At 42.5% G+C, this 27451-nt stretch overlaps 1 protein-coding gene across 4 annotated transcripts in view; it reads right to left on the bottom strand.

The window, feature by feature from the left end:
• otofa (otoferlin a) overlaps nt 1-27451 on the bottom strand; it is a 335468-nt gene that overhangs the window by 37777 nt on the left and 270240 nt on the right. For 3 of the 4 annotated variants that reach the window (XM_080193269.1, XM_080193267.1, XM_080193268.1), the window contains exons 31-41: nt 26678-26840; nt 26067-26197; nt 25110-25139; nt 22503-22628; nt 21368-21437; nt 19003-19115; nt 17931-18065; nt 11643-11780; nt 9075-9202; nt 7979-8149; nt 1720-1888 (exon numbers count right to left, since the gene is read on the bottom strand). In XM_080193269.1, the coding sequence (XP_080049395.1) occupies nt 1720-1888; nt 7979-8149; nt 9075-9202; nt 11643-11780; nt 17931-18065; nt 19003-19115; nt 21368-21437; nt 22503-22628; nt 25110-25139; nt 26067-26197; nt 26678-26840 (1374 nt within the window). The remainder of the gene's footprint in view (nt 1-1719; nt 1889-7978; nt 8150-9074; nt 9203-11642; nt 11781-17930; nt 18066-19002; nt 19116-21367; nt 21438-22502; nt 22629-25109; nt 25140-26066; nt 26198-26677; nt 26841-27451) is intronic. The other variant, XM_080193270.1, reaches the window with a different exon arrangement.

The raw sequence follows: 27451 nt of genomic DNA, 5'->3' as shown, positions 1-27451 counted from the left end.
GAATCACGGCCCACATCTTGAATACCGTGTGCAGTTTTGGTCTCCTTATTTAAGGAAAAATGTAAATGTGTAGGTGGTGGTTCAGAGGAGGCTCACTAATGGGCAATGTTTTATGAGGAAAGGTTGGAGAGGCTGGGCTTGTTTCCACTGGAGTTTAGAAGAGTGAGAGGTGACTTGACTGAAGTAAGTAAGATTCTGAGCGACATTGACAAGGTGAACATTGAAAGGATGTTTCCTCTTATGGGCGAGTCCAGAACTAAATGGTACTGTTTGAAAATTAGGGGTTCCCTTTTAAGACAGATGTGAGGAGAAGTTTGTTCCCTTGGAAGGTTGTGCAACTGTGGAACTCTTTGCAGTGGAGAATATTGAATATTTTAAGGTGAAGGTAGATTGATTCCCTTGCCTAACAAGATTCTAAGGTTATCGGGGTTTGATGGGGATGTGGAATTCAAAACACAAACATAACCGTAATTTTATTAAATGGTGAAGTGGGCTCAAGGGGTTGAATGGCCTACTGCTCCTATTTCATATGTTTGTACGTTTATAAAATGGATTACGAAAGCTTTACATTTCATAAGGCTGAAATGAAGCGCAAATGGACTAGAATATGAATAGTTACTATAATGGCACACAGTTCCTTCCTATGTTGTTTTAGTAGAGGAGCGCCTCTTATTTTAAAATAAATAATTAGCAGCTCTGCTAAAGCAGCAGCATGAGAAATTTAGAACAATGCCTTGTTCTAAAATAGTGCATTAAAATACACTATTTACCCATGGAACAATTTCTGGAATTATATGTTAAATATTATATATGATTCATACCATCACAATTCTCAAAATACAAAAGCAAAACTGTAGGTGTTGGAAAGCTTGCTGTAGAACAGAAAATGCTAGGCACACTCAGTAGGTCAGGTAACATACGTGGAAAGAGAAACGGAAGTAATCGGATGCATTTTACTGCTGGCAGGGTGAGGTTATGGTAGGGGGGTGCGGTTGTTGGGCAGCTCACTGCTGGTAAAGTCACAGAGCTATGTCAGATCAGCTCCCTGACTATATCCAGTCATTGGGGAATTTTACTGATAGCAGTATTGGACAAACAGCCAATTTACATTTGAAAATATCACCTTAAGGACCATACATCTTACAATGCTGTCAACTACTCCCTACTTTGTGACAAAGGCTTTAGCTGAATGGAGGTGACCTCCCAGCAGCAGCCCAGATGTGGGTTGGAGGTGGCTGGGGGGGCAATGAGGGTGGGTACTGTGGGAAGGTGTTTTAAAGCAAACACGCTGTGACAGGCAAGGAAGGCCGTAGCGGTTTCCCCAGCACTCGGCCCTTCAAAGGTTTGAATTTTATTCCCCTTCTGCTGAAGATAGCTTTCGTCAGCAATGACCACTGGTGGCTTTGCTGAGGACACTAAGCTGTCAGCATCTGAATAAAACAGCAGCCACATTTGGTTGCTACCCATAAAGTTCAGGGGGAGGTCCTGCCAGCTACCATGCATGCCTGTGTCACATATACTCTCCTTGTATTGGGTTGCCCACCTGACCAGCAAAGATCTGTGCAGTGTTTCTGGTTGACTTTAAGATGCTGGAGATGAACAATTTTTAAGAAACTGTAGAACATGGGGGTGGGGTGATGGGAGGGCGGAGTGTAGTGGGAGGGATGGAACAAAAATACCTCTGATAGGGCACAAGTAGTTCAATGACAAAACAATTACTTCCATACCATTTTCATCCTCGATCTCTGTTGGCCCTGTAAAGATTCTGTTTGCGACTTTCACTCTTCCTCCTGGTCCAAAGTGAGGTCCATCTACTTTGCCTTCTTTACAGAGTTTGGTTAGCAACTGCGTAGGTTTCACAGGATCTCTCCACATATTGTATCCATGACTGTGTACAGGGACAACACATCAGTAAACTTTGCTAGCCTAATGTGCAAAATCTATAGAATTTAACCAACTGAAGACAAAGAACGGAATGTACCTTGGAGAACAGCATTCTCCCTTGGCCTCGAGCGGGCTGTACGAATCTCAGGCGGACATGCCGGTAAAATTCCACCCATAGTTCTATAGTTGTCCTAAACTCAGTAACCTAACCTGATGGCATATTTTATTATCTACTACAACATTTCTATAGTTCATAATGTGTTCTTTAAGCTGGACTTCTCTAACACTGGTGTGAGACTGCATACCTGTGGGGAGCTTACACTTCAATGTTCCTTCTGCTCTCTGAAGCCTATTTCCACTAAAGCTCTGATGGCCCTACTTCCCTCCCTGCCTCCCATGTTGAAGTGGTATTGTTAATTGCTCCCTCTCTTCAGGTTCTGTAGCTCCAGCCTCCAAATCTGTGTCCTGCATCCCTCTCAAGAAACAATACTCTTTGTAAACGCTGCCCAATCAGTAACCTCCCTTTTGTACCAGAATCCTTTACATGCTGTTGCCTTGCAAATTCAAAGCCAAACTCATCTTTCCTCCATGTTTGAATCTCTCAATCAGGTTTTTGCCCCGACCACAGTATGGAAACATCTCTTATCAAAGTCACAAGTTACATCCTGTATTGCTCTGATAAAGTCAAACTATGCCCCCCTCCATCCTTCTCAGCAGCTTTTGAAGTGGTTGACTGCACCATCCTCCAATTTGTATGACAGTATAGTGATAATATTTTAGACTAATAATCCATGAACTTGTACAAACAATCTGGAGACAAGTGTTCAAATCATACCCCAGCAGCTGATGAACCGAAATTTGGTTAATTAAACAAAATTTTAGAATAAAATGTCTAAACTGTTAGACATTCAGTACAGAGCGAGTAGGAATTCCTTCAATTTAAACACTGGGGAGACAGAATTCATTGCTTTCGAACTGCACCGCAAACTTCTTGGCCCAGCCATTGGCACCATTCCTCTCCCCTGAAGTTCTCTAGGTTGAACCAGGCTGTTCGTAACCTTGGTGCCATATTTGCCCGAGATGAGCTTCTGAACACAAATCCACCTATTACTACTTCTGTAACATAGCCGGCTGCACTCCTGCCTCAGCTTATTTGCTATTGAAACCCTCATCAATGTCTTGGTTATCTTTTGTATTGGCTTTTCCAAGGCTCTCCTGGCCTGTTTCTTAACTTTCACCCATCAACTCAGGGCTTGCTGGCCTACATTGTTTCCTGATTAAGCAACAGCTTGATTTCAAAATTCTCATTCTTATTTTCAAATATATCCATGGCCTTGCCTCCCCTTATCTCCTCTAGCCTCAACTCTTCAAGGTATCTGTTCTAAGTCTGGCCTCTTAGCATCTCCTCTTTTTCTCACTGAGGGGTACTTGTATAACTAAGGGTATTGTATCTTAAATCAATATATTATCTGCCAAATTCACATGATTCTGCAAGCTGTGTTACTGCAGTCATATACTATTTAATCGGCCATTTATCCCCTTGAGCTCTAGCATTGAATACATAGCCTTTATAAGTTACATGCATTGAGGGTTCAAAATGTGTACACAAGTCATTCAGAATCACAGAACCCAATATTACTACCAGGTTGCGCCTATTTTCGGGTGTGAAAATTTGATAAAATAGGGTGTCAGGTGAATAGTGCGATCCGCGCCTGCCTTCATGCCGGTTCCCCCTTTACTAGGGCCCAAAAGTGGTCGCAATCAGGACCGTGCCTGAAATGGGCACGATGGCCATTTAAATTGCTTTAATGGGCTGCACACCCAATCTTACCGGCACTTTCCCCTTTGCCACTGCATTTGCCCATCCAGAATTGGCGCAAAACAATGCTCCACAAAAGTCCGATTCTGGCATTCCAGTTAGTGAGGAAGTAAGTGCCAAGTGTCTGATGGCTCTCTGTTTGAGATTGGTGGATTGGGCGGGGGGGGTGGAGGGGGGCGGGCTCCGCTGCTACTCTGCCTGAGATCAGTGAGGGGAATGGGGAGGTCGGCTGCCTCTCTGCCTGAAATCAGTGGGGGGGGAAGGGGGGGGGAAAGGGCCTGTGAATATATGTGGGGGGCCAGGGGGTGGCATTATCCGGCCTGGGAGCAATGTGGTAGGGGAGCTGCATTCTATCACTTTTTCTGCGCACGTGCAGTTGGAGGCGCTGATTGGAGCTGCATGATTTTGGGTGTGTTAAGCACCGCCCACAGGCTTGTGCAGTGAGATTCGGGAATCGCTGATATTTTTGCAGGCAGAGTGCAAACAGGGGCACCGGAGAACGGGTCTACAAGTCAGATCCGAAACATTCTCAGTTTCAAGTTTGTGCAGCATTTAAAATCAGAATGTAAAATAGTGCCCACAGTGATCTGTTTCCTTTCTTCATCAGATGGATTTAGGGCAGAATATAATTTGTAGCAGTTCCTCCCCAGCAGTATTAGAAGTGTGAAACTCTTATTGGCTCTGGCTTGTTAATCAAGTCAGTTGGCAGATTGTAATTTTGCCATTACAATTTGAAAACCTGCCAGTTCTACCACATATCAGCCAGGATTTTGCAACCTCTCTCTGGTGAGGCTGAATCTTATGCCTCATTAATAATAATTTTTATGCCCACAAGTTTCACACAGCTCCTGCAAAGCGTTCCCTCTGATTCACCCACCCCTCAATGACTGAACTGCTGCAGGTACTGAGCAGCTCCATATAAACGGCTCCCCAGCATTGGTTCCACAACAACTGCCTCGGCTAGTAGGCAAGAAGGCCCTCACAGGATGCTGGATGGAGTGAAGCAGAGACGGGATACACTCTAATCTCCCCCCAGGAGATGGCTTTCCAGCAGGGCCACCACGCCCACTGGAACACTGCACCAGTCATACCCCTGGGCAATGCAAGCCCACTCCAGAAGAGGATGGGGCAGCAGCGTCCGAAGATGACTAACCCCAAGTCTCTTACTGGATCCCCTCGCACAAGCCTCGTATCCCCAATTCTTTTTCTCACTCAGTCATCTTGGCCTTTGCCAATGCCAGGCACCAAGCTCCCCCCTCCCTCCCACAATCACCATGTTCCCCCTCACATTCCAGCTCCCACCCAATTTCCACACTTACCATACCTCATCACCATCTTAAATGTCAATACTCCCACCTATACTCTACCCCTCTGTGCCATTGCAGGAAAAACTCAACCACAACAGCCGCGAGCAGGTGCAGCCAGCTGGAGTCGTACCCAAATTGAGAACCATACATGTTTTGGAGAATGAGTCCTTAACCTGGCTGGGGAGGAGAAAGAACATGCCTGCACTGCTGGTGAAGTGGGGGCAGCAGAGAAACATCAGAATCCTCAAAAATATGCTTTCATTCCTCAAGTCTCAAGTGAATAATCAACGTTCCCTTGGTATTCCTTGTAATGTACTGATGCCATGTCCATTCTCTTGCAGACTGACTAGTGGAACAGGCCAGACCATCCTCGTGTCCCCTTGACCTACACTAGACTCTAGCAGCTCAGAGGGGGACTTTTCTAGTCACACTCTTGAGAAGGGGTCATACCTGTCACCCACAGCCGGCATGTCGGTGGGGGTCACTAATTGAGCAGGATTCTGGGGCATTCATTGGTGAGCACCTCACAGCTGAAGATCCACTGGAGGCAGGGATATCCCAGTGAACTGACATTCAGAGGGATGCTAACACCCAGGATGCTGCTGAGTCTCTTGCTGATGACATGCCCCAGGCCTGGTTGTCCCATATTATTAATCCTCAGCCTCACTTTCTAGAAAACCTGCACTCACCTAATTTTTTTTTTAATCACCTGTACATTTCTAGACAGCTTTCATTCTTACACTAATTTCTCCCTCATTAATCTTTTTGTATTTTTTGCTCTTTTTTATATTCTGTCCAAACTTCTCATTTGTGGATATTCTTTCAACTTGATTCAATCTTTAATTTCTTTAGTTAGCCACGGGTACGTTGTGTTCTGCCCTACAGTCTTTCTTTCTCATTGGAAGGTATCTTTGCTGAGTGTTATGAAATATCCCCTTAAATATCTGCCATTGACTTATCCCTCAGCCAAATTTTCAGTAAACTTCAGCCAAATTTGTCTCCATGCCCTCATTTATTAATTTAAGTTATTTAAGTTTAAAGTACTAGTCTTAAACTCACTCTAATCTCCCTCAGACTGAATGCAAAATTCAAATCATGTTATGATCACTGCTACCTAAGGGCATCTTTGACTATAAGGTCATTCATTAATCAAGTCTCATTGCTTATTACCAGAATAGCCTGTTCTCTGGTTGGCTGCAGAACTTGCTGCTCTAAGAAACTGTCCTGAAAACACTCAATGAACTCACCTTCCTGCCTTTCTTTGAAAATCTGCTTTGTCCAATCTATATGTAGGTTAAAATCACACATGATTATCATTGTTCCTTTGTTACAAGCCTCCATTAGTTCCTCCTGTACACCTTGTCCCCAGGTCTTGTGGCGCAGTGGGTGACATTCCTGCCCCTGAACCAGATACTCCAGGTTTGAGTCCAAGCCCAGGAATTGATGAACAAGTTCATAACACAGCCAAGCAGGTTGCCAATGGCTGGCAGTAACAGCGGGACAGATTCCTGGTCAGCCATGATTGATGTGAAGTGGCACCCCCCAATTTATAATGCCCTGGTGACAGACTAGTGACCTGTTTCAGGAATTACTTTCTATGGAAACAGATCTGCCTTAGTGCATCACCAGGAGTGGGAAGAGAATTGGAATGGAATACCCTGTCCTGAATGTGATTACTATTAAAGGGTCTATATACTCCCAAAAGTGACCTTCCACCTTTACTATTTTATATTTCTACCCAAACTGAATCTTGATCTTTAGAACTGAGGTCATCCTTCTTTAATATATTAATGTCATGATTCATTAGCAGAGTTTCCCCTTGACCTTTTCCTAGCTTCCCGTCCTTCCAAAATGCCATTTACCTTTGATAACTCAGATCCCTGTCCTTGTCAGCTATGTCTTTGTAATGATTCTCAATTTGTACATATTTACTTATATTCAAGCTCTTAATTCACCCATTTTGTTATGAATCCTTTCCTTTGTTTGCTTTATCTGCTGACTAACTCAATGTTGCGTATTCTGTCCTGCCCTGCCACACTCTGTTATTCTCCTGATTGCTACCTTTGCTCTCTTGTCTTGGCTTGGGTCCTTGAAATATTGCATCTTCCCACACTTGATCCCTTAGCTCTGCTATTTAGTTTTAAGGCCTCCCTATTGCCTTAGTTACATGATTCATCAGAATGCTGGTCCTAGCACAGTTCAGGTGAAGATTGATCCAATGGTATAGCTCTCACTTTCCCCAGTGCAGGTATCAATGTCCCACGAATAGAAACCTATGTCTCCCACACTAATCTTTGAGCCACATATTTAACTCTTGAATCTTATTCTCTGTCACTCCTGGGCCTATATGTGCCATCACAGTGCCACTCTGTCTCATTCCACCTCTTCACTTGCTGCTCCTTTTCCTCTCTCAATCTCATGGAAGAACGTCCTGACCTGCTTTCATCCCTTCCAGCCCATTGCGTGCACTGGGAACACCAAAGTACTATCTTTGCATCATACTTATTTCCAGATCACTTCATGGCCTTGCCCCTCCCTATCTCTGTAATCTCCTCCAGCCCAATAACCTTCCAGGATATCTGTGTTTCTCTGATTCTGCCTCCTTGTGCATTCCTGGTTGTAATTGCTCCATCTGGGCTGCCGTGTCTTTGGTTGCCAAGCCTGCAAGTATCTCTCAGCCTCACTACCTCCTTTAAGACACTTCTTAAAACTCTTTGACCAAACATTCGGTCATTTGATCTAATACCTCCTAGTGTGGCTCAGTGTCATCTTTTGTTTTATAATATCCCTGGGATGCTTTATTACATTAAAAGGTACCACATAAATATAAATTGTTGTACTTATTGCTGTTGGACTGCCCTGATTACTCTGCAGGTGATATCAGTACAGAAGCAAATTAACACCCATTTGTGCAAAGATAATTTAACATATATGTTGACTAAATGCAAAGAAATGTTAAATTACTCACAGAGAATATTGCTGTGCAATGCCACACGTTGCTCTGTGTTTGCTGTAGTAGCGATTTTCCAAGTCCAGTTTGGTTTCTCCAATTAGATCATCTGTACCCACTAAATCCCAGTCAAATATAGCCACTGTCAGCATGGACTCCATTGGGAATGTGGCTTCAATATCAAAAGACCTGTTTCAGCAGATAAAATCATGTGATGTAACTGACTGAAGTAACAAATGATCATCAGAGTTCCCCTTTTTGGATAATAATTGCCTGGTACAAAACAAATTTCTTTATGAAAATGAAACTATAATCCTTTATATCTATTTAGGGATCCTAGGGTACAAACTCTGGAGTGTTGCTGTTGGAAGTATGATAAGTTGGAACTACGTCCCACTGTTTTGCTTCTGCCGGAGCCCTGTCCCACATCCCCTGGGGACTGAGTCGATTCCACACTGGGGAAAAGCGATTCTCAGTGTAAAAGGCGGAAAGTTGGTGTGCCGTTCTGCAGTCATGTCAAGAGGGGGAGCCAAAGATATGTTCTGGCCCATGATGAACAGAGTTTACTGACAGTCTCTGTCAGGAAGATGTGGAAAGACTCAATTTGAAGCCTGAATTGAATACAGAATTTCTGCCTGATTTCAACAGGTGCCAGTTCCCCTGGGATTATCAAGGATCCATGGACTAGCCCAGGAATATTCCTCAGAGGCCCCAAAACTGTTGTAATAACGTGACAGAAATAACCCCAGCCCACCCTCAGGATTAGAATTTTGTGTTGAGTAACAAGATAGAAATTGTTTGATCTGAGCTATGTTCCAGCTGCCATAGTCATTGTTTTCTCTAAGAAAGCTCTCGTTTTAATGTCTGGATTATTGCCACAGAAGCCCCGAGCATAAGAAGAGGCTATTTAACCATTTATTTCTCCCCTGGTTTTTTGACAGAACTATGCAAAACATCCCACTCAAATATTGATGATTTCTTAATGAAGTGACAGCATTGGGCCCTGCGTGTGACAAAATCATAAAACTGCTCAAATGCCTAATTTCTTAAGGATGGGTTTATGGTCTTGTTATCTGGAACACTGAATATCTTCCTCCGTACTTGGTGGACTTACTTGCCGAAGACAGGATTGAGTTGCTTGGAGATGTAGTTCTCCTTGTCTCTGATTTCTGTCTTGCCCAGTTTAATGACAATGTATGGATCTGCTTTGCCATTGATGTCAGCTGGGTGCAACTCTGTGGCCTAAATGGGCAGGTAAAACAGAACAAAAACACGACTCATTTGGTTTTCCTGCTGAAATTTGATAAATGACCAAGAATTAAAACAAATGACTGCACTGTAATTCAAACATAGGAAATGAGAAATTAGGGACACTGATTTGGTGATTTTGCTGCAATTAAAGATATCTATTAACTCAATTTTACATTAAAAAAAGTATTTAATATTTAATCAAGTGCTGCCATTATATTGTTAGCCTACAGTTGTGAAAAAAAAGGCTGGGGGTGATTTTCTGCCCTCGCTGCATCTGGTGCAGATTGGGCCAATCCCAGAAAATTGCGTTTGGGCCTAAAACTCCAATAACGGAGACCAGGCACGATGACCGTGCCAAGGGGGCTTGTAGGTCACTGAACCCCCAGGTGGTCAGGGTCATAGCTGGTCAATGCCCATTTGGCAGTGCCAATTGGCACCCTGTTAGTGTCCAATAAGAATCAAGAAGGGGTGGCATGTTGGTGGTCTTAAATAGGGGGGAGCTTGTCAGAAGTCATGAAGGAGGACCAATTGGGAGGGTCTCATGCCGGCAGTCTATGTTGGGGAGGGGGGTGGGGAAACATACCACTGAAGAATTGGGGGTGGTATGGTCCCAGTGTCTGTGGGGGAGGAAGGGAGTCTTCCAGTGAACTGTGAGAGAGGGGGGCGTCTTTTCATAATGGTGCCCAATCACTTTGCAGCTGGGCCAACTGGTGTGTTTAGGCCCCTTGTTCCAGAACCGGCACACAACTCACTGATGTCCCAAAAAATTACTAACTGTGGAAGGATTGCAGTCTTTCTCATTCTGGACAGACTGGCATGGATCACCTCGGTTTTCTAGCCATTATGACACTTTGGGTGCAATCTTATGACCTCATCCTACCTGACTTTTGATGAGGTGAGGTGGTAAGATCGGATAGGAGGCAGAAAATCAGGTTTGTCTCCGTTTTTTACCTTCCTTAATTGACTGGTAGTGTTTTGCCGGCAAAATTGGTTTCATACTCAGAAAGGAACTAAAGCCAATTTAAATATTAATGGCATGATTTAAATGTCATTAATGAATCCCAGACACTCTCACCTGGGCTCATTCAACTTAACCACCTTGCTGGCTGAGGTTTCCCCCAGTGAGAATCACGTATGGTCCTCACCAATGGTCACAATGTCTGTGAGGGGAGTGGGCAGGTTGGGGGGGTGGGGGTAGCAGCAGATCTCCCAATACAATGGGAGATGAGGTGCCCACGCAATGGCACCCCGAAGCTCAGCAGCCAACTTCCCTGGCGAGCTTAGACTCCACTATGCCTCCTGCTGGTGAGAATCACATCCTTTTTTTTAAACCAAGTGCCATAAGATTGCATTTTCAAACTTGTCCAAATAAAATGAGACTTTTGCTCTCTTTTTTTTAAATTCGTTTAGCACTTAGAACCTTTGTTATGTAAAATTCCGCCCTTAGTCTGTTTTGGAGAAAATTCCACTCATTGGGAGGAATCTTCCTATCCCACCAGCCATGGGAATCATAGCGAATGGGGGCTGAACATGCAAAGGTCCAATGGCCTTGGGCGGGACTTTCCACCCTTGGGGTGAGCACGGCTGGGAAAGCCCACCTATTATGTCTGAAATGACTATAGGGCTTCTCTCAGTTAGGTGAAAAAATGGGTATAAATAACTAGTTACACAGAAATTTTACTGAACTTCCTCTAAAGTTATGGTGGAAGACTGGGGGATGCTCCATGAACATTCTGTCCCTTCAGCATACAATGATTTGTGATTAGAGATTCAGGATGAAAATATTTAGGTTTCAGTGAAGGAATCATTGTAAATTTCTCCTTACATAACATTACAATTAATTCAGTGGCCAGATTATGTCCAATTTTCCTGATCGAAAGACCATGAATGGGAGTGACCATAATCCCTGGGATTCAAATTACTGTGTTACTAGGCTACCATTACAGTTCAGGGTAATAATGCCAGATAAATTATCAGCCTTCAATTTTGGGAAGGATGGATTCAGGTTGGCACTTGGGATGAATGCAAGAATTTTCTGTAGAATCAGCAAATCTGCTAATACTGTCAGCGCAAGGCTGTTACCTATTTCATTGTTTAATGCCATGATGTGGAAATACTGGTGCTGGACTGTTGTGGGCACAGTAAGAAGCCTCACAACACTAGGTTAAAGTCCAACAGGTTTATTTGGAATCACGAGCTTTTGGAGCGCTGCTTCTTCATCAGGGCTCGCTTGATGATGACAACTTGTTGTTTCATGCCAGTTAATTCAATTCAATGAATCAATCCTATAAATATAAAATATTGAATAATTTTGGAAAGAAAGAGTTATCATTCTGGATGATGAGCAGAACCTGTTCAAGTTTTATGGTTATCATAATTACCACAAAAATGCAACCCAGTTCCTCCATTGACTTGAATGATAGCCACTTACCCTTACTACGTACACTCTGACTAAAACATTGACAAGATCATTGTTTGGAATTCCCTGGAACATTCCAAATGTAGGTTCATAACCTGCTTCTCGAGCGATATCATCTGGCAGAGGTACTTTGTACACACAGATGGAGCCCTGCATTGTATTTTTGTAAATAAAAGAATTGATAAGATGACACAATATTAGAAAGGATTAGTATGCAGGCAAATCAATGAATAGATTTAAATCTATATCAACTAAATCAATAGAAGTAATATAAGTCTAGTTATTTGATGCTGGATTTTGTTAAGCTATTTTGTTTGCAGAAGTTGACCAAAATGATAACATTAGTGAGTTTTATTTAAAATATTGTGTGTTCTCCTTATTTATTGAATAATCTTAAGAATTATGAAGGGAGAATTTCTCTCTGTTTCTTACAGTTCAGAGCTTCCTCTGGTGTGAAATAAAAAAACCTCAATGAAAGTGGTCTCAGGTCAGTGAATGACTAGTACACTCTTTCCAATTTCTCATTTTCCTTTGAATGAACTGAGCAATTGACTGGTGAAGCATGTTGCACATGACAGTTTAAAACAAAATCACAGACTGTTGGCATTGCTGGATAGGCCAGCATTTGTTGTCTATCCTTAAATGCCCTTGAGAAGGTAGTGGTGAGCTGCCTTCTTGAATCACTGCAGTCTATTTGGTGTGGCTGCATCCACTATAGTGCACTTAGGGAGAAAGTTCCAGGATTTTGACTTAATAACAGTGAAAGAGCAGCAATATAATTCCAAATCAGAATGGTGTGTGGCTTGGAAAGGAACCTGGAGGTGATGGTCTTCCCATCCGTCTGCTGCTCTTATCCTTCTAGGTGATCAGAGGTTGCGAGTTTGAAAGATGCTGTCAAAGGACCTTTGATGAGATGCTGCATTACATTGTAGATGGTACATGGTGTTGCCACGTGCATTGAAGGTCGAGGGAGTGGATGTTTATTGTGGTGGATGTGGTGCCAATCAAGCAAATCTCAAGCAGGGATTTGCGAGCGGCCCAAGATGTAACTGTCATGGGCACTTCCTGGGAAACAGGCACACATCTGCATGATGCGCATTGTAAGGTCACAGACAAGCTGTGGGAGTGGAATCCCTAGTGATTCCTGAATGGTTGTGCATGCTGCCATGGTGACTTAAGAGCCATGTGGATGCAGTCTATCAGACCTTGCACCTGGGGCATCCCTGCTAGGTGGGAGAAGTCCATTGCCCTAGCATCCTGGCTGACCTGGTCACAGTCAAAGTTGATAAACATATCAACCCTGGCAAAAAGGGCATTTGTAACCTCCCTAATACATGTGTGAGTGGTAGACAGGGAGATGCCGCAGATGTGTCCTGTGCTGCCTTGGAAGGAATTGCTGGCATAAAAGTTCAGAAAGGTTGTAAATTTTCAGAGCCACAGGTATTGGTTTCCTCCAGTTCCATGGGTGTCAGTTTGTGCAGTATGTGGCAGAGATAACCCACTATCCCTCAGGACAGACACAATCTTCTCCAACACTGCAGTTTGGACAGCCGAAGGAACATTGATGCAGGAGGATTCCTGGTGGATACAGTCTCTGCTTCCTGAGCAGCTGCAGGCCATACTTCCTGGCCACTTGCTTCAGTCAAGCTGTTGGTCAATCTCGATCAGTGGAAATACCAACTCCATCGGTTCCATGATTCTTCTGAATCATGCAATGAAAGAGTGAGAACACCACCATGAGCACGAAGGAGTCCTAATAGAGCCCAGATGCTCATAACTCCATACATCTGAGACTTCAATCCCGATGCTTCTTATTAGCTGTGTGAATCTCTGCTCTCCCTCACCGCACTCCAGCCACATCCTAACATAGCTTCCTCTGTACTCCAGCAGGGTGGATAGCGTTTAGCCTTTATTGCGTCATGGCATCTGACCAGCACATCACGTCTCTCTGCTGCCAAAGTCCCAATCTCACATTGTGTTAAAGTCATTAGACAATGCATGACAATAAGGTCTGCATCCTGATGTTCACATCAAAAATAGTGCTGGGTGAGCAATGTTAGCTATTACCATCCTATCCTGCCAGGAAGTTTTCCACAATGCGAGCTGTGTACTGCTCTGGCTTGAATTGAAGTTGCTTCTACATTCTTGGTGCTTGGTGTTCCAATGGGTTAATCTTTGTCCTCAGACCATGCAACTAGGTCTAGCTCTGGATATTAAACTGACCTACTGGATTCCTCAAAAAAAAATCATCAATTAGTTGCTCTGGCAGCCACATTCATCTTGACAACACACAGCTGATTCTTGAGAGGTATGCAATTAGCTTTTCAAGCCATTCCTTTGAGGACAGCCTCATTCTTTGGGGTCTTCAGTGCTGTGTAGTTCAGCAGCCTTGCATGAAAGCAATCAACACACTCTCACTGCTGTATATGATGGTCCGGAGTCCGCAGAGAAGTCGATTTAAACTTCCTGTCCAATAAGCCCCTCTGGCTGGATTCCATTGACAGAGTGAAGGTTGTAGGTTTCACTGCATTTGCCCTCCCCTGAGTGAAAGGGCCTTTATGCCTCATGAGACAGGGTAGCTCCCCATCACTGATATCCCCACACCGTCCTTGCAGCCTGGCCCCTCACAAAGCAGGAACACAGGACTTCATAGTTGCACCCACAACTGCCCCTCTGTTGTGGCTATCTCCCACACAGTTTGCAGCTTCAACAAGGAAGGGCATTCACTCAACTACCGTTTGAACACTAACCCAGCGTGGAAGAACCGGGGATCAATGTCGCTTGGCAGCCAGCACATCACCTTAGGGCAAGGGATGACCCAATAGGAAGGGAAGGTAAGGTCTCTGATTTAATGACCCACACTCCCCAAACCCCACCCTCTGATGGCAACTTTACTTACGGGGCGAAAAACTGCAGCATGCGACGGTGCAGAGGGACCTCGGGGTCCTTGTGCATGAGTCGCAAAAACCCAGCTTGCAGGTGCAGCAGGTGGTCAGGAAGGCAAATGGGATGCTGGCCTTCATAGCGAGGGGGATTGAATATAAAAGTAGGGAGGTCTTGCTGCAGCTGTATAGGGCATTGGTGAGGCCGCAGCTGGAGTACTGTGTGCAGTTTTGGTCGCTGTACTTACGCAAGGATATTTTGGCCTTGGAGGGAGTGCAGAGGAGGTTTACTAGGCTGATGCCGGAGTTGAGGGGCTTGAGCTATGGGGAGAGGCTGAATAAACTAGGCTTGTACTCGTTGGAGTTTAGAAGAATGAGGGGAGATCTCATTGAGATGTATAAGATGATGAATGGGATGGATAGGATAGAGGTGGAGAGGCACTTCCCGTTCAGAAAGGACAGTAGGACTAGGGGGCACAGCCTCAAGATAAAGGGGGGGCAGTTTAGAACGGAGTTGAGGAAGAACTTCTTCACTCAAAGGGTGGTGAATCTCTGGAATTCTCTGCCAGTTGAGGTGGTGGAGGCTGCCTCGCTAAATATTTTTAAGATAGGGGTTGATGGGTTTTTGATAAGCGAGGGGATTAAGGGTTATGGGGAGAGGGCGGGAATGTGGAACTGAGCCATGACAGATCAGCCATGATCTTATTGAATGGTGGGGCAGGCTCGAAGAGCTGGATGGCCTACTCCTGCTCCTATTTCTTATGTTCTTATGTTCTTATGTTCAAAGAAAAGAAACTCAAGGGAGTAGTGGAAATTAAATAGCATACATAGACTGAATAATAATGTGCTGGTGAGGATGGGCATTATTTCGAAATGTGAAAAAAACATAACATATCTTGGTAGACTTTGATGATTCTTGATATTCTGTTGCAATATTAGATTGTTCCTTCCTTAAAGTGGAGGCATCAACTAACTGTTGGTCTGAAACTGGACTGGATTCACAGAGATGGAATTAGTCCACTTAAGTGCATGTCCATAGACTGCATTTCTGGTGAAGATGTAAGCATTCTGTTGATTTTTGAGGACCCATGCTGATACAGGCTCCTTAAGGTCAGGCCAATGGCAGTTCCCTGTTCTCATGGTGTCTTTGATCTTAGGTATCTCTTTCAGGGTGGACTCCTTCTTCTACTATTCTCACATGAGCTTTTTGCTAACACAAAATTCCCTCACTGCAGAACAATATTTGATGAGTAGCAAACATGACAACTTTTAGCTTTGAGACTGAAAGCTAACTTCGTACTTCATTCCTTTTGCTGGAGGATCCATTCCTGTTTGTCACTTGCCATGCCACGTGTGGTCTATTCTTGTGGGTATGTCTTAAGTATCCATCACATCACAACCTGCATCATCTGCTTGATTCCATATTAAACATACACTTCTGAAGTGAAAAATTGAGGTCAATTACTAATGTGGGTTTAGCACTTTGTAGCTGTAATGGGGGTTGACACCAAAAATGTTATTATCTTCTACACTGGGTTGATTCGCTGGATTCCGGGGAAGTGCCGGAAGATTGGAAAATGGCTAATGTTATGCCGCTGTTTAAGAAAGGTAGCAGGCAAAAGGCAGGGAATTATAGACCGGTTAGTTTAACGTCTGTAGTTGGAAAAATGCTTGAATCCTCCTTCAAAAAAGAAATAGCGAGGCACCTGGAAAGGAATGGTTTGATGGAGCAGAAGCAGCACGGATTCGTTAAGGGGAAGTCGTGTTTGACAGATTTATTGGAATTCTATGAGGATGTGACTAGCGTGGTAGACAGAGGGGAACCGGTGGATGTGGTGTTTCTAGATTTTCAAAAGGTGTTTGATAAGGTGCCTCATAAAAGGTTGCTTCAGAAGGTTGGGTGCATGGGGTTGGGGATAAGGGTAAGGTGTTAGCGTGGATAGAGGATTGGTTGTCTAATAGGAAGCAGAGAGTTGGTATCAATGGGTGCTATTCTGATTGGTGGTTGGTGACTAGTGGAGTGCCACAGGGATCGGTGCTGGGGCCTCAGCTATTTGCCATTTATATAGATGATCTGGAAGAGGGGGCTGAGTGTAGGGTGACGAAATTTGCTGATGACACGAAGATGAGTGGAAAAACAAATTGCACGGAGCGTGTGGAAAGTCTGCAGAGGGATCTGGACAGCTGAGCGAGTGGGCGAGGACCTGGCAGATGGAGTACAATGTTAGCAAATGTGAGGTTATCCACTTTGGCAGAAATAATAGTAGGAGGGATTACTATTTAAAGGGTGAAAAGCTGCAGCATGCTATGGTGCAGAGGGACCTAGGGGTCCTTGAGCATGAGTCGCAAAAACTCAGTCTGCAGGTGCAGCAGGTGATCAAGGCGGCGAATGGTATGCTGGCCTTTATAGTGAGGGGGATAAAATATCAAAGCAGGGAGGTCTTGCTGCAACTGTACAGGGCACTGGTGAGGCCACAGCTGGAGTACTGTGTGCAGTTTTGGTCGCCGCACTTGCGCAAGGATATATTGGCTTGGAGGGAGTGCAGAGGAGGTTTACTAGGCTGATACTGGAGACGAGGGGATTGGACTATGAAGAGAGACTAAATAGACTGGGTCTGTACTCGTTGGAGTTTAGAAGGATGAGGGGGGATCTTTTAGAGACGTATAAGATAATGAAAGGGATGGATAGGGTAGAGGTAGAGAGATTCTTCCCACTTAGAAAGGATAACAGGACTAGAGGGCACGGCCTCAAGATAAAGGGGGGGGGGGACGCAGTTTAGAATGGAGTTGAGGAGGAACTTCTTCACTCAAAGGGTGGTGAATCTCTGGAATTCTCTGCCCGTTGAAGTGCGGAGGCTACCTTGCTAAATATATTTAAGTCACGGGTAGATAGGTTTTTGACAGACAAGGGAATTAAGGGTTATGGGCAGAGAGCGGGATCCACTTCAGATCAGCCATGATCTTATTGAATGGTGGGGCAGGCTCGAAGGGCTCGATGGCCTACTCCTGCTCTTATTTCTCATGTTCTTATGACTTATATGTCACAATCTATTGCAATGTAAAACAATTATTTTAAAGTACAGTTTTCTTCAATAGAACCTTGCCATTGAATAAACCTATCCGAAGGTTCAGCTTTATGGATTCTGGCTTCCAATGACTGAAAAAAAAAATTCAATTTCTGATGGCGCAAACTTCAGCAGGTTGGTACGGATCCAGTTGAAAAAGCATGAAGATTAGATGTGAATTTGAACTTTAGCTCTCTGAATTATATTTGAATACTAAGCATTGCTCGAGTATTTTGATGTTTTCCTTCCTGCCATTTCTCTAATAAGCCCCTTTGATCAGTACATTAGGGCAATCAATATTTACCTTTTACAAGGATGTTTAAATTGATGTCCTTCAATCATGAAGTACTCACTTTGAATCTCCCAGCAATTCTTTCTTCATCTGCAGAGCTGTCATCATCATCTCCAATTTTGCCGCGATAGAGATTAAATGTATGCAGCCAGTCTTCAAAGTTTCCAAACTCAGCTTCTAATTCCTTGTCATAAATCTGTTTATTGAAATAGAATGGTTAACCACATAAGGCCTTATCTAAGTTTTTTTTCTCTGTGGCTCATCCTTTCTTTTAAAAGTCTAATTGTCTGTCATAAGGCGTTGCAAAGTTTCCAATAGCCCTGTCTGGTTTATGAGATGCTTAAGGGATATGTATAATACCTAATAGGCTACCCACTTCCTCTGTACCATTGATGTGTATTGATATTTTTCAAAATTCAGTATTCAGGAGCTATTTACCTTTTTCATTCAAATAAATTCAAAAGTTCCACTGAAAATCAATACACAATATTTCAGCAACTTCTGATGCAAGGTGCTTATACACAGAATGAGAAATCCTTCAATATCACATTGCTGGAAAGTCTGAAGCAGTGCGTTGAAAAAAATACCTTCAATGTCAATAGCTCTACAAATGTAGCTGGGTACCTGTACATTACTTTCACTGACAAGTAGCCCATTTTAATTTGAAGTGTATATTGGGCAATTGGCAGGTGCAGCGTACCTACCACTCATCTGCCGTTGAAGCTCAAACTATTCTAAATTACCAATGAACAGACGAGAGTAAAAAGGTCTGTTATTTATCCATAGAAGCATCACAAATGAGTCCAATCTTCTCCTACCAATGTTCATTACTACTGGAACCAGTCATGGAAATACAGGTTTCTGAGCCTGAGGATACAGAGGGCATTTATAAAAGCCTGACTATCTTGGCTGAAAGTGTAAATCAAATCTAGACTCTTTCTGCCATTCCTGATTTAGTTCAATAGTGCACTTATTGGTTGGGCTATCCACTAATGATAGATTAGATAGAGTAGGATTCATCATTTCATTCCTCGCAGGAAGGCAATAACTCTGACTTCCAGGAAAAATCATTCAAAATTTTCAGCGCAACAATTTGAACATAACATATTTCAATAATGTTTACACTCACTTACCTGTAATTCATCAATTTTAATTTTCTCCTTTGTTTCAACCGGTTCAAGCTGCTTTTTCTTCTTCTCTTTCTCCTTGTCTTTGGCCTTGTCTTTACTCTTGGACTGCTTTGTGCCTTTCATGGGAGAGTCATCAATTTTGAGGTCTGAATGTAGAGAAGGGGGGGTGGACACAAAACACTCAAACATGAAAGGCATGAAAGTTGACACCTTGATTTTTGCTAGGCTAGGAAGGAAACCACCATAAAGGGAGCTACATTCTAAAGTACTCTACCGATCCTACAAGGACAAACAGATCATAATGAAAACTACCCATCCTATAAGGAAAAGCAGATCATAATAAAAAAACTACTGATCCTAAAAGGACAAACAGGCCATCATGATAAAACTACCAATTCTAAAAGGACGAACAGAGCATAATGGAAAACTACCGATCCTAAAAAGATAAATGGACCATAGTGGAAAACTACTGATCCTAAAAGGACAAAAAGACTATAATGATTTGAAACATACAAAGAACAAGCAAACTGTAGAAGGAAACAAAGAGACTAAGAAACTGGGAACTCTGCAGCAATGAACTCACCTTCTGACTCCCTAAAGCCTATTTACCATCTCTACTAGGCACAAGTCAGGAATGTGATGGAATACCCTACTTGCCTGGATGAAAGTGGGTCCAACCTGTAAGCAGCTCAGTACAAACCAGCACAAAGCAGCCCTGAAACATTCACTCTGTCCACCACCGAAGCACAGTGGCAATGGTGTATAACATTGCAAAATGCACTGCAGCAACTCGCCAAGGTTCCTTCAACAGCAACTTCCAAATCTCCAGTCTCTACTAACTAAAACACACAACAGCATGAGAACACCCCCACCTCAGATTCACCTCCAAGTTACACAGCATCCTGATTTGGAGATGTATCACTAGTTCTTCACTGATAAAATCCTGGAACTTGCTTCTTAACAATGCTATTGATGCACATTAGATGGGTTACTGTTGTCCAAAAAGGCAGCTCACCATCACATTCTCAAGAACAATTAAGGATCAGCCAAAATTGCCTTGCCAAGAGACACATGAGTAAAAAATAAAACCAGCAAAAGAATGCCAACAAAATCCATGCCAAGATCTTAGTTATCTTTTAAGGGTTCATACTGTCAAACAGCTAAGCAGTTTTCAGAAACTTTTTTCACAATTTGTGAGCCAAGGCCTCAAAGAGAAACGTAGTAAGAATTGCTCTAAATACCTCCCTCTAGACCTGACCTCATATCTGGTTACAACCACAGCCTAAGCCTTACCATTACCTTTGACCTGCATGTTCTGATCTCTGAGATAGCATTTCAGTCTTCTTAGTGCCAACTTTCATGATGGCTCAGTAATGAGGTGAGTGACAGATTCTGCCATGAAAAGAATGGATAGAGGATGGGCGAAGCAAAACACTCACAGTAAGCAGAAGTTTGGAGTTTTCAACAGTAGATGAGATTGACAAACACCCAGTCCAAACACATTGTTGAACAACAAAAGAACCCACAGATGATCTTTATTAAAATATCCCATAAGTTCCCTGTTAAAAATCCTACAACATCCAAAGAGGATTCTTATAGATGTTAGCACAATTTCAAGGACACACGGGAAAACAAAGAATGAATTCAACAGGATTTTTATAATATCCAAAGTAAACTTATGGGATATTGTAGTAAGGGACAACTAAAGCAAAGACATAAATAAACACTATTAACACAATCCCAGCCATAACATACTCTCAATTGTTAATATTCCTATCCATTAACACATTCCCAGCCCTTGGCATTTTTCTCAGACCTTAGCATACTCCCATCTTTAACATCCCACTCCCAGTCCTTGAATGTTGCCCAACCATGATATTGTTCTCCCAACCCTCAGAAAGCGGGGAGCCTTTACCATGTTCCTCAACCTCAACTTTCTGCTTCCATCCCTTAACATGCTCCAAACCCTTAGCATGCAATCTGTCCTTAACTACAAAAACAGAGAATGCTGGAAAATCTCAGCACGTCTGACAGCATCTGCGGAGAAAGAATAGAGCTAACATTTCAAGCCTGGATGACTCTTCATCAGAGTTCTGGCTCTTTTAGCTCTTATGCTAACTCTAATCTCCCTCCACAGAGGCTGTCAGACCTGCTGAGATTTTCTAGCATTTTTGCTTCGGATTCCAGCAAGTGCAGTAATTTGCTTTTATCTACCCATAACTCCTATCAATGTTGCATTTCTAGAGTATGTTATGTTTTCAGTGAAATAACATGCACATGTCACACACATATATATCTAGGATTGTGGCTAACTCCTTTCATCAATTTCTATAAAGTGTGAGTGTAAATCTTTCCAGACCTAATTTACCCTCCGCTGCTATCTCCATGTCCTCTTTCTCCTCTGCCTCAGCTGCAGCTGCCTCCTGCTGTCGGATACGCTGAAACAGAATTTGCAAATAACTCTCTGAATTTGAAGAAATTCACAACTGTTCAAAGCATAAAAGTTACATATCTTATTTTTTGTCATTCTTGTTTTATGGTTATATGTTAGGGGTTGGGGAGGGGAAGGATACAAACTCTGGTTAAAACTTTGGACACTGGTCCATTGCCATCTCCCCCAATGTAGGGAATGTGAAAAAATCTAAACCTGTACCCCTGTGAACTGGTTCCCAATCTCAGTCATTCTGCAGTGGGGAAACATAGAAAGGAGATTCCTACAGAGAGGAAGGCATAGTGTGGATAGTCACCTGGGTTGTTTCAGAATGCTACTTTTAGCAGCTTGTTTTACAGCTTCTCAATTGAAGAGTAACAAACAGTTTGGCCATCTTTCTTCAGTCAAAAAAAAGTTACCAGTTATGTTTAATGACACAAAATTTGAAACATTAAGACATTCTGCAAGGTCCTGTTATGTTCATTCTTACTGCAATTAACTTACACGAAGAGGACTGTAATGCAGCCCTTGTGTAGCAGGGAATGAGAGGTGAGAACTTTTAGGTGAGATATTAAAGCCAGGTTTTATTTGCTTGTTCAGGTGGATATAAAAGATATCAAGGCGCTATTTGAAGAAGGGGGCTCTCTACCTGCATTATGGTTGGACCCTTGATTTAGCATAAAACGTAAATCCTTGTTGAGCCATGTGCTTCAAAGTCGTATTTACTAGTTCCAAATAAATAGAAATTATCACAATGCTGGAGTTTTGTTGGGTGTATTTTTTCAGTTCTCTTTATGGCTGCAAGGTAGATGATGCATTTGTGTAACATTAAATACGCATCCCGGGATACATATTCACATAACAATTAGTTTCTAGCTCTTTACAAGAAATACAACAATGTACTATAGTTGTACATATGGGAACATTAGGCTCTGCACCAGTGTCCTGTCACGAGTAGTGAAGTTCTGATGGAATACATTATGTTACTGGCACATGAATATATTCTCAACTTTGCTTTTTACATCATATTGTACAATAATCCAACATACAAGCTTCTAAAATCAGTGCACACCTCCATGAGAGTTTCAATGGAGGCAAAATATTTTGACCACCAGTCGAGCATGCTTTCATCAGGCTCCTCCTCTTCTATTTCCTCTCCCTTCTTTTTCTTCTTCTTTTTCGCTTTCTCATCCTCATTCTAGAGATAAGGAACATGGTGTGAGAAAGGTCACAATCAGCTGGAGCAATGGAAATTTTACACTGTGTCAACTCTCTGGCCTTCAATGATCATTCTTGATGGGGTATAATTATCTGATGGTAAGGACATAAATCCTGTTTTAAACACTTTGTCTGCCATTTCATTTTCAGCATGTAATTTAGTAGATCTCTGTTCACTGAGATATTTTGCAGAAAATAAAACCTACCGAGCAAAAGGTTTGGAAAATTGGTTGAATCATGGTGAGTTTGATGTCTATTTGTATCCATTTCTAAATTTGAAATACATGTTCTGATTGCATACCAAGTTGCTTTATTTTTTTGTCCAGATAGTTTTCATACAACCTCCCATCAGGTTTCATTCTTTACACGATTTTTAATTGGACTAGGGCAAGAGGGATTTTCCTCTGCTCATACAATCAGCAATCATTTGTTATTGTGCTACTTTTGTAAAAGAAACACACACAAAAAAATTACTTTAGTGACATGGCAAATTTTGCTGTTTTATGCTTTCTTATCACCATTTTTCATCGTACTGGTACACCACTCCCACGTGTGAGTGGCAACTTCTCATTGCATGCATTGGCAGAGTTCCGGATAAAGCCCCGAATCTCTGTTCACGTGGGGAGGAATTTTACGATCCTTCCTGCTGGTGGGATCTTCCAGTCCTGCTGAAGTCAATTGGGCTTTTGAAAGGCTCTCTACAGTTTCCATCTCCACTCCCATTGTGATGGGGCTGTAAAATTCCAGTCGTTCACCACCCACCACCATTGCTAGCAAGAACAGAGAAATGTCCGTTCGCTGCAGCGAGCCCAGGGAATCCCGCTGGAGTGAATAGCCAGGGAATCCTGCCCATGGAGTTTACATGCATTTCTATATCTTTTTATGTAATTGCAGCAGAATAAGTAGCGCAGGTATTTTCTGTGGACATGCTTGACATAGTGTTGGTTTACATTTATTGGTGCAGCCATTCAGTGAATGTATCTTGCTGGAATTGTAACCTCAACTGTAACAAAAACAATGTTTGATTCTGTTTGTCATAAGGATTTGATTTCTCTGGAGTGTCAGCTGCCACAGTTCCAATTTACATGTTCCCTTTTTTGTGCCAAGACAGACAAGGGGTAATTAATACCATGATTTATCTGTTTTGTATGCAGCCAATGCATTGCACCTAACTTATTGAGAGACATAGGTCAAATTGTTAAGTAAATGCTGGTAGCTTAGTTAGTTGGACAGCTGGTTAGTGATGCAGCGTAATGCCAACAACGTGGGCTCAATTCATGCTGGACCTGTACCAGCTGAGGTTATTCACGAAGGCCCTGCCTTCTCAACCCGAGGTGTGGTGATCCTCAGGTTAAATCACCACCAGTTACAGCTAGTGGTGATTTGGGACTATGGTAACTTTATGTTACTGGGGGAACAGTTGCAAGGCCTAATAGTGTCAAAATGTTTTGGTTCTCTGGTCAAATCTGAAAGCCTGATAATAAATAACTTAGGAATAAGTGGAAAAATCTTCACCCCACCCCCCCCAGCCCCAGTGGCAGCTGGCAAGTAACTTTACTCGGGCTTCCTTGTTGTGCTTCCTGCAAGGTGAGCAACCCTCCTCCCCACTCGACTGATAGCAGTATGAGTCCATTAGGTGGGCTAAATTGCCTTATTAAAACCTAAATTAGCAACAGGATGGGATGGCTGTCCACTGGCCCTCCCATCACAGACTTAATTAGGGCAAAGGCAACAAGATAGAAACATAGAAACTAGAAGCAGGAGTAGGCCATTCAGTCCATCGAGCATGCTCCAAAATTCATTTTGCTCATATGTTGTCATCGAATTCAATATCCCAATCCCTCCTTCCCCCATATTTCTTGATCCATTTAGCCCCTAGAGTTTAGAAGCATAGAAATTGGGCCTCCACTCAATTAAATAACCCCCAGCCACCAAACTTGCTACGATGGAGGCTATAGGATTCTGTCCAGTGTTTGACCTGTGGAATTTTCAGAATATTTAGCAATATTTATATTGCTGTTCAACATTTGCCCAGTTGTCATCAAAGAACCATCCTGGATTTTTTTTTATATAAGCAACCAATATAGTGACTCCAGCAAAGATTTGGTACAGGTTGGCCATCTGGGACAAAAGGGACAAAAAGGGATGAAAGAGGAAAGGCCATAGCAGGAGAGGAGCATTTATAAAGCAGTGAAAAATAAATATCTTGCTCGGGCAATGAAGGGAAGAGATCGCCTGTTCGATGACAAACTAAATCCTGTCTCTTCTACAAAAGTGTATAAAAGATGTGGGAACAACCTTCCCGGATAGAGGAGCAGTAATCATGCCTTAGTTAACTTGGATGTCGTAGATAGTTAAGAGTTATTAAAGGGAAAAGAGAGTTTTCTCAAGAATTGTTACAAGTACGCATCCCATTACATGACATGCGTTGATTCATCATGGCTGCAGTACTTCAACTTACCGCATCAACCTTAACAACAGCATCGGAGTTCTGTCATCAAATGGAAACAAACAAAATGAGATGATGTCAGCATCAAAAAAAAAACACAAATATCATGAAATATTGTTCCCCATCTTGATTGGAAATGGAGCAAGAAAACATTAAAGAAACACAGATCCATGTGGATAATAAAATATTTTACATGTTTGGAAAATAAATGCATTCACAAAAGGATGCTAAATTAAATTAAAATGAGAAATCACATAAATGTGCACAAAGTGTTGCTAGAGCCTTGCATCCGAAAACTCAATGAATCCACTGTCTGAAGACATTGCTAGGAGGGGGTCTGTTGCTGCAGACCCTGTGACCACCATAACTAAATGGACATTATCAGTTGGAGAGTTTTTATTGCAAAGTGCTTGAGTTCATCATGCTGGTTGGAGAACATGGTCGATATGTCACCTGTATCTCACTACTGATGACCAAAATTGATACTTTTATTATCTCAATCCTATCGTAAAGGTTTTTTGACAAAGGGTCATCTGGGGCTCGAAACGTCAGCTCTTTTCTCTCCTTACAGATTTTGCCAGACCTGCTGAGATTTTCCAGCATTTTCTCTTTTGGTTTGAAGTTCCAGCATCCGTAATAATTTGCTTTTATCCAGGATTTGTGACCTGTCGACTATCTTGGGGAGTTGGCAATTCACGCTTCTATTTCACACTGAGTTTCCAGACTTCTGGAATCCTGTATATCAACGTTAAACTTTAAATTGGATTTTTCAGTTGCATTGGAGGAGCCTGATTTAAATATATTAAAAGGGTCTTGCCTCTCTCTGGTGGGACAGTCAGACCCCTGAATATCCACTGCTGTAAAATAACGGTGGATGCAATGCATTCCAGGCATCTCACTGTTCCACTGCCTCCCACTCTGAACTCTCTCCTGTCCAGTGTGGCAGTTTCATATCGAGGTCATACTCACAGCATCCAGCTTGACAACTGTCTCAATCTTCTTCACAGGAATCTCTGTTTCCATGTTAATGTTGATATCTCCTGCAGGGCGAAAGAATGGGCCTCCATTTGTCATTGCCTGGTTTCCACTTATTAGCTTAGCTGAACAGAAACCAGTGGAAATCCAAAAGACAGGGACAGACAGAAGAAGACAATGACAGAACAAGGAAGGAAAGTATCAGAATATGGATGGAAACGAGTCCAGAAGTCAGAGGTGAGACAAAAGTAAATTGCAAGTATCATGTGGGATAGAGTTCCCACTGAGGTGTGACAAATTACTTGCCAGTCAATAAGGATGCAGTATTATTGGTAACAGTTTAATAGTCACATAGCCCTTTGAGAGTCAACACAAAAATCACAAATAATCAAGCCAGATCATTGAGGAATCATTTAAGATCCATCTATGACCTGTGAGTTTACTGATCATTGTTGGCTCAATTTGTTCCTGTAGCCTCACAATCCAGATAACCTGGTTTAGCGAATGATCTTAACTACATTTATGCAAAAGGAATATATTTCCAGGTAATGACATTTGGGAGAAGAAGTGAGCACACCAATGAATGTTCTTAGGTTTTGACATACCTGCATTTACCCAGTTCTGAACTTTATTGTCTGGTGGTCTATAGATGAACTTTCTCAGGGAACCGACTGCATGAGAACCAACCAATGTGTACCTGCCAAAAGCTCGGCAGTCCACCACACGAATATTCAGAGGAGGGTGAAGGAGTTCATTCTCTGGTAGATCCTATTGGGATCATAAAAGAAAGGTTTTAATCAAAACAGCATGCTTACCATCCCGGAAAATAAACTGAAATTATCAGTTTGCTGCACCAGTGTAGTCATCATGATACTCATTTCAAGGTGCTACACTGAGATTGGGCAGGGCCATGTATGATGGATTTCATCAAGCCTCAGTTTGGCTACTTGTTGATACATCCTGAGCAGCTGTAGTATCTTTCTTGGGGAAGAATGATAACTTACACATGTTGCCGTTACCACCAAATCAATAGTTGTAACTGTTCCGCAGGAACAAGAATGAGAGATTAGGGTCAATGAGGATTCAATTGAGAATACCTTGATATAAAATTCTCAGTACCTTTCTCTACCATAACCAAACAATACTTAGTGTCACATCCAAGATATTAACTCAGATCTTATTAGTACGTTTTATATAATTTGGAATCCTTAAAGATATTCTTAAGTTCTGTTCCTGTAGCCCTATATTGCATTCCTTGTAGCCCCATCTACAAGGGCAATTTAATCCATTCTGAAATGATTACTGGGAAATTAGAGGTTTTGTCTTCATTTATCTGGTGAAAAACTGGAGTTGGTGTTGGTGTGGGAGGGGCTGATGTC

The sequence above is a fragment of the Carcharhinus amblyrhynchos genome, chromosome 7 (genome assembly GCF_965287045.1).
Source record: "Carcharhinus amblyrhynchos chromosome 7, sCarAmb.v2.hapA, whole genome shotgun sequence".
Classification (NCBI taxonomy): domain Eukaryota; kingdom Metazoa; phylum Chordata; class Chondrichthyes; order Carcharhiniformes; family Carcharhinidae; genus Carcharhinus; species Carcharhinus amblyrhynchos.
Note: the sequence above shows the minus strand (reverse complement) of the source record. Positions and strands in the feature narration are given on the sequence as shown.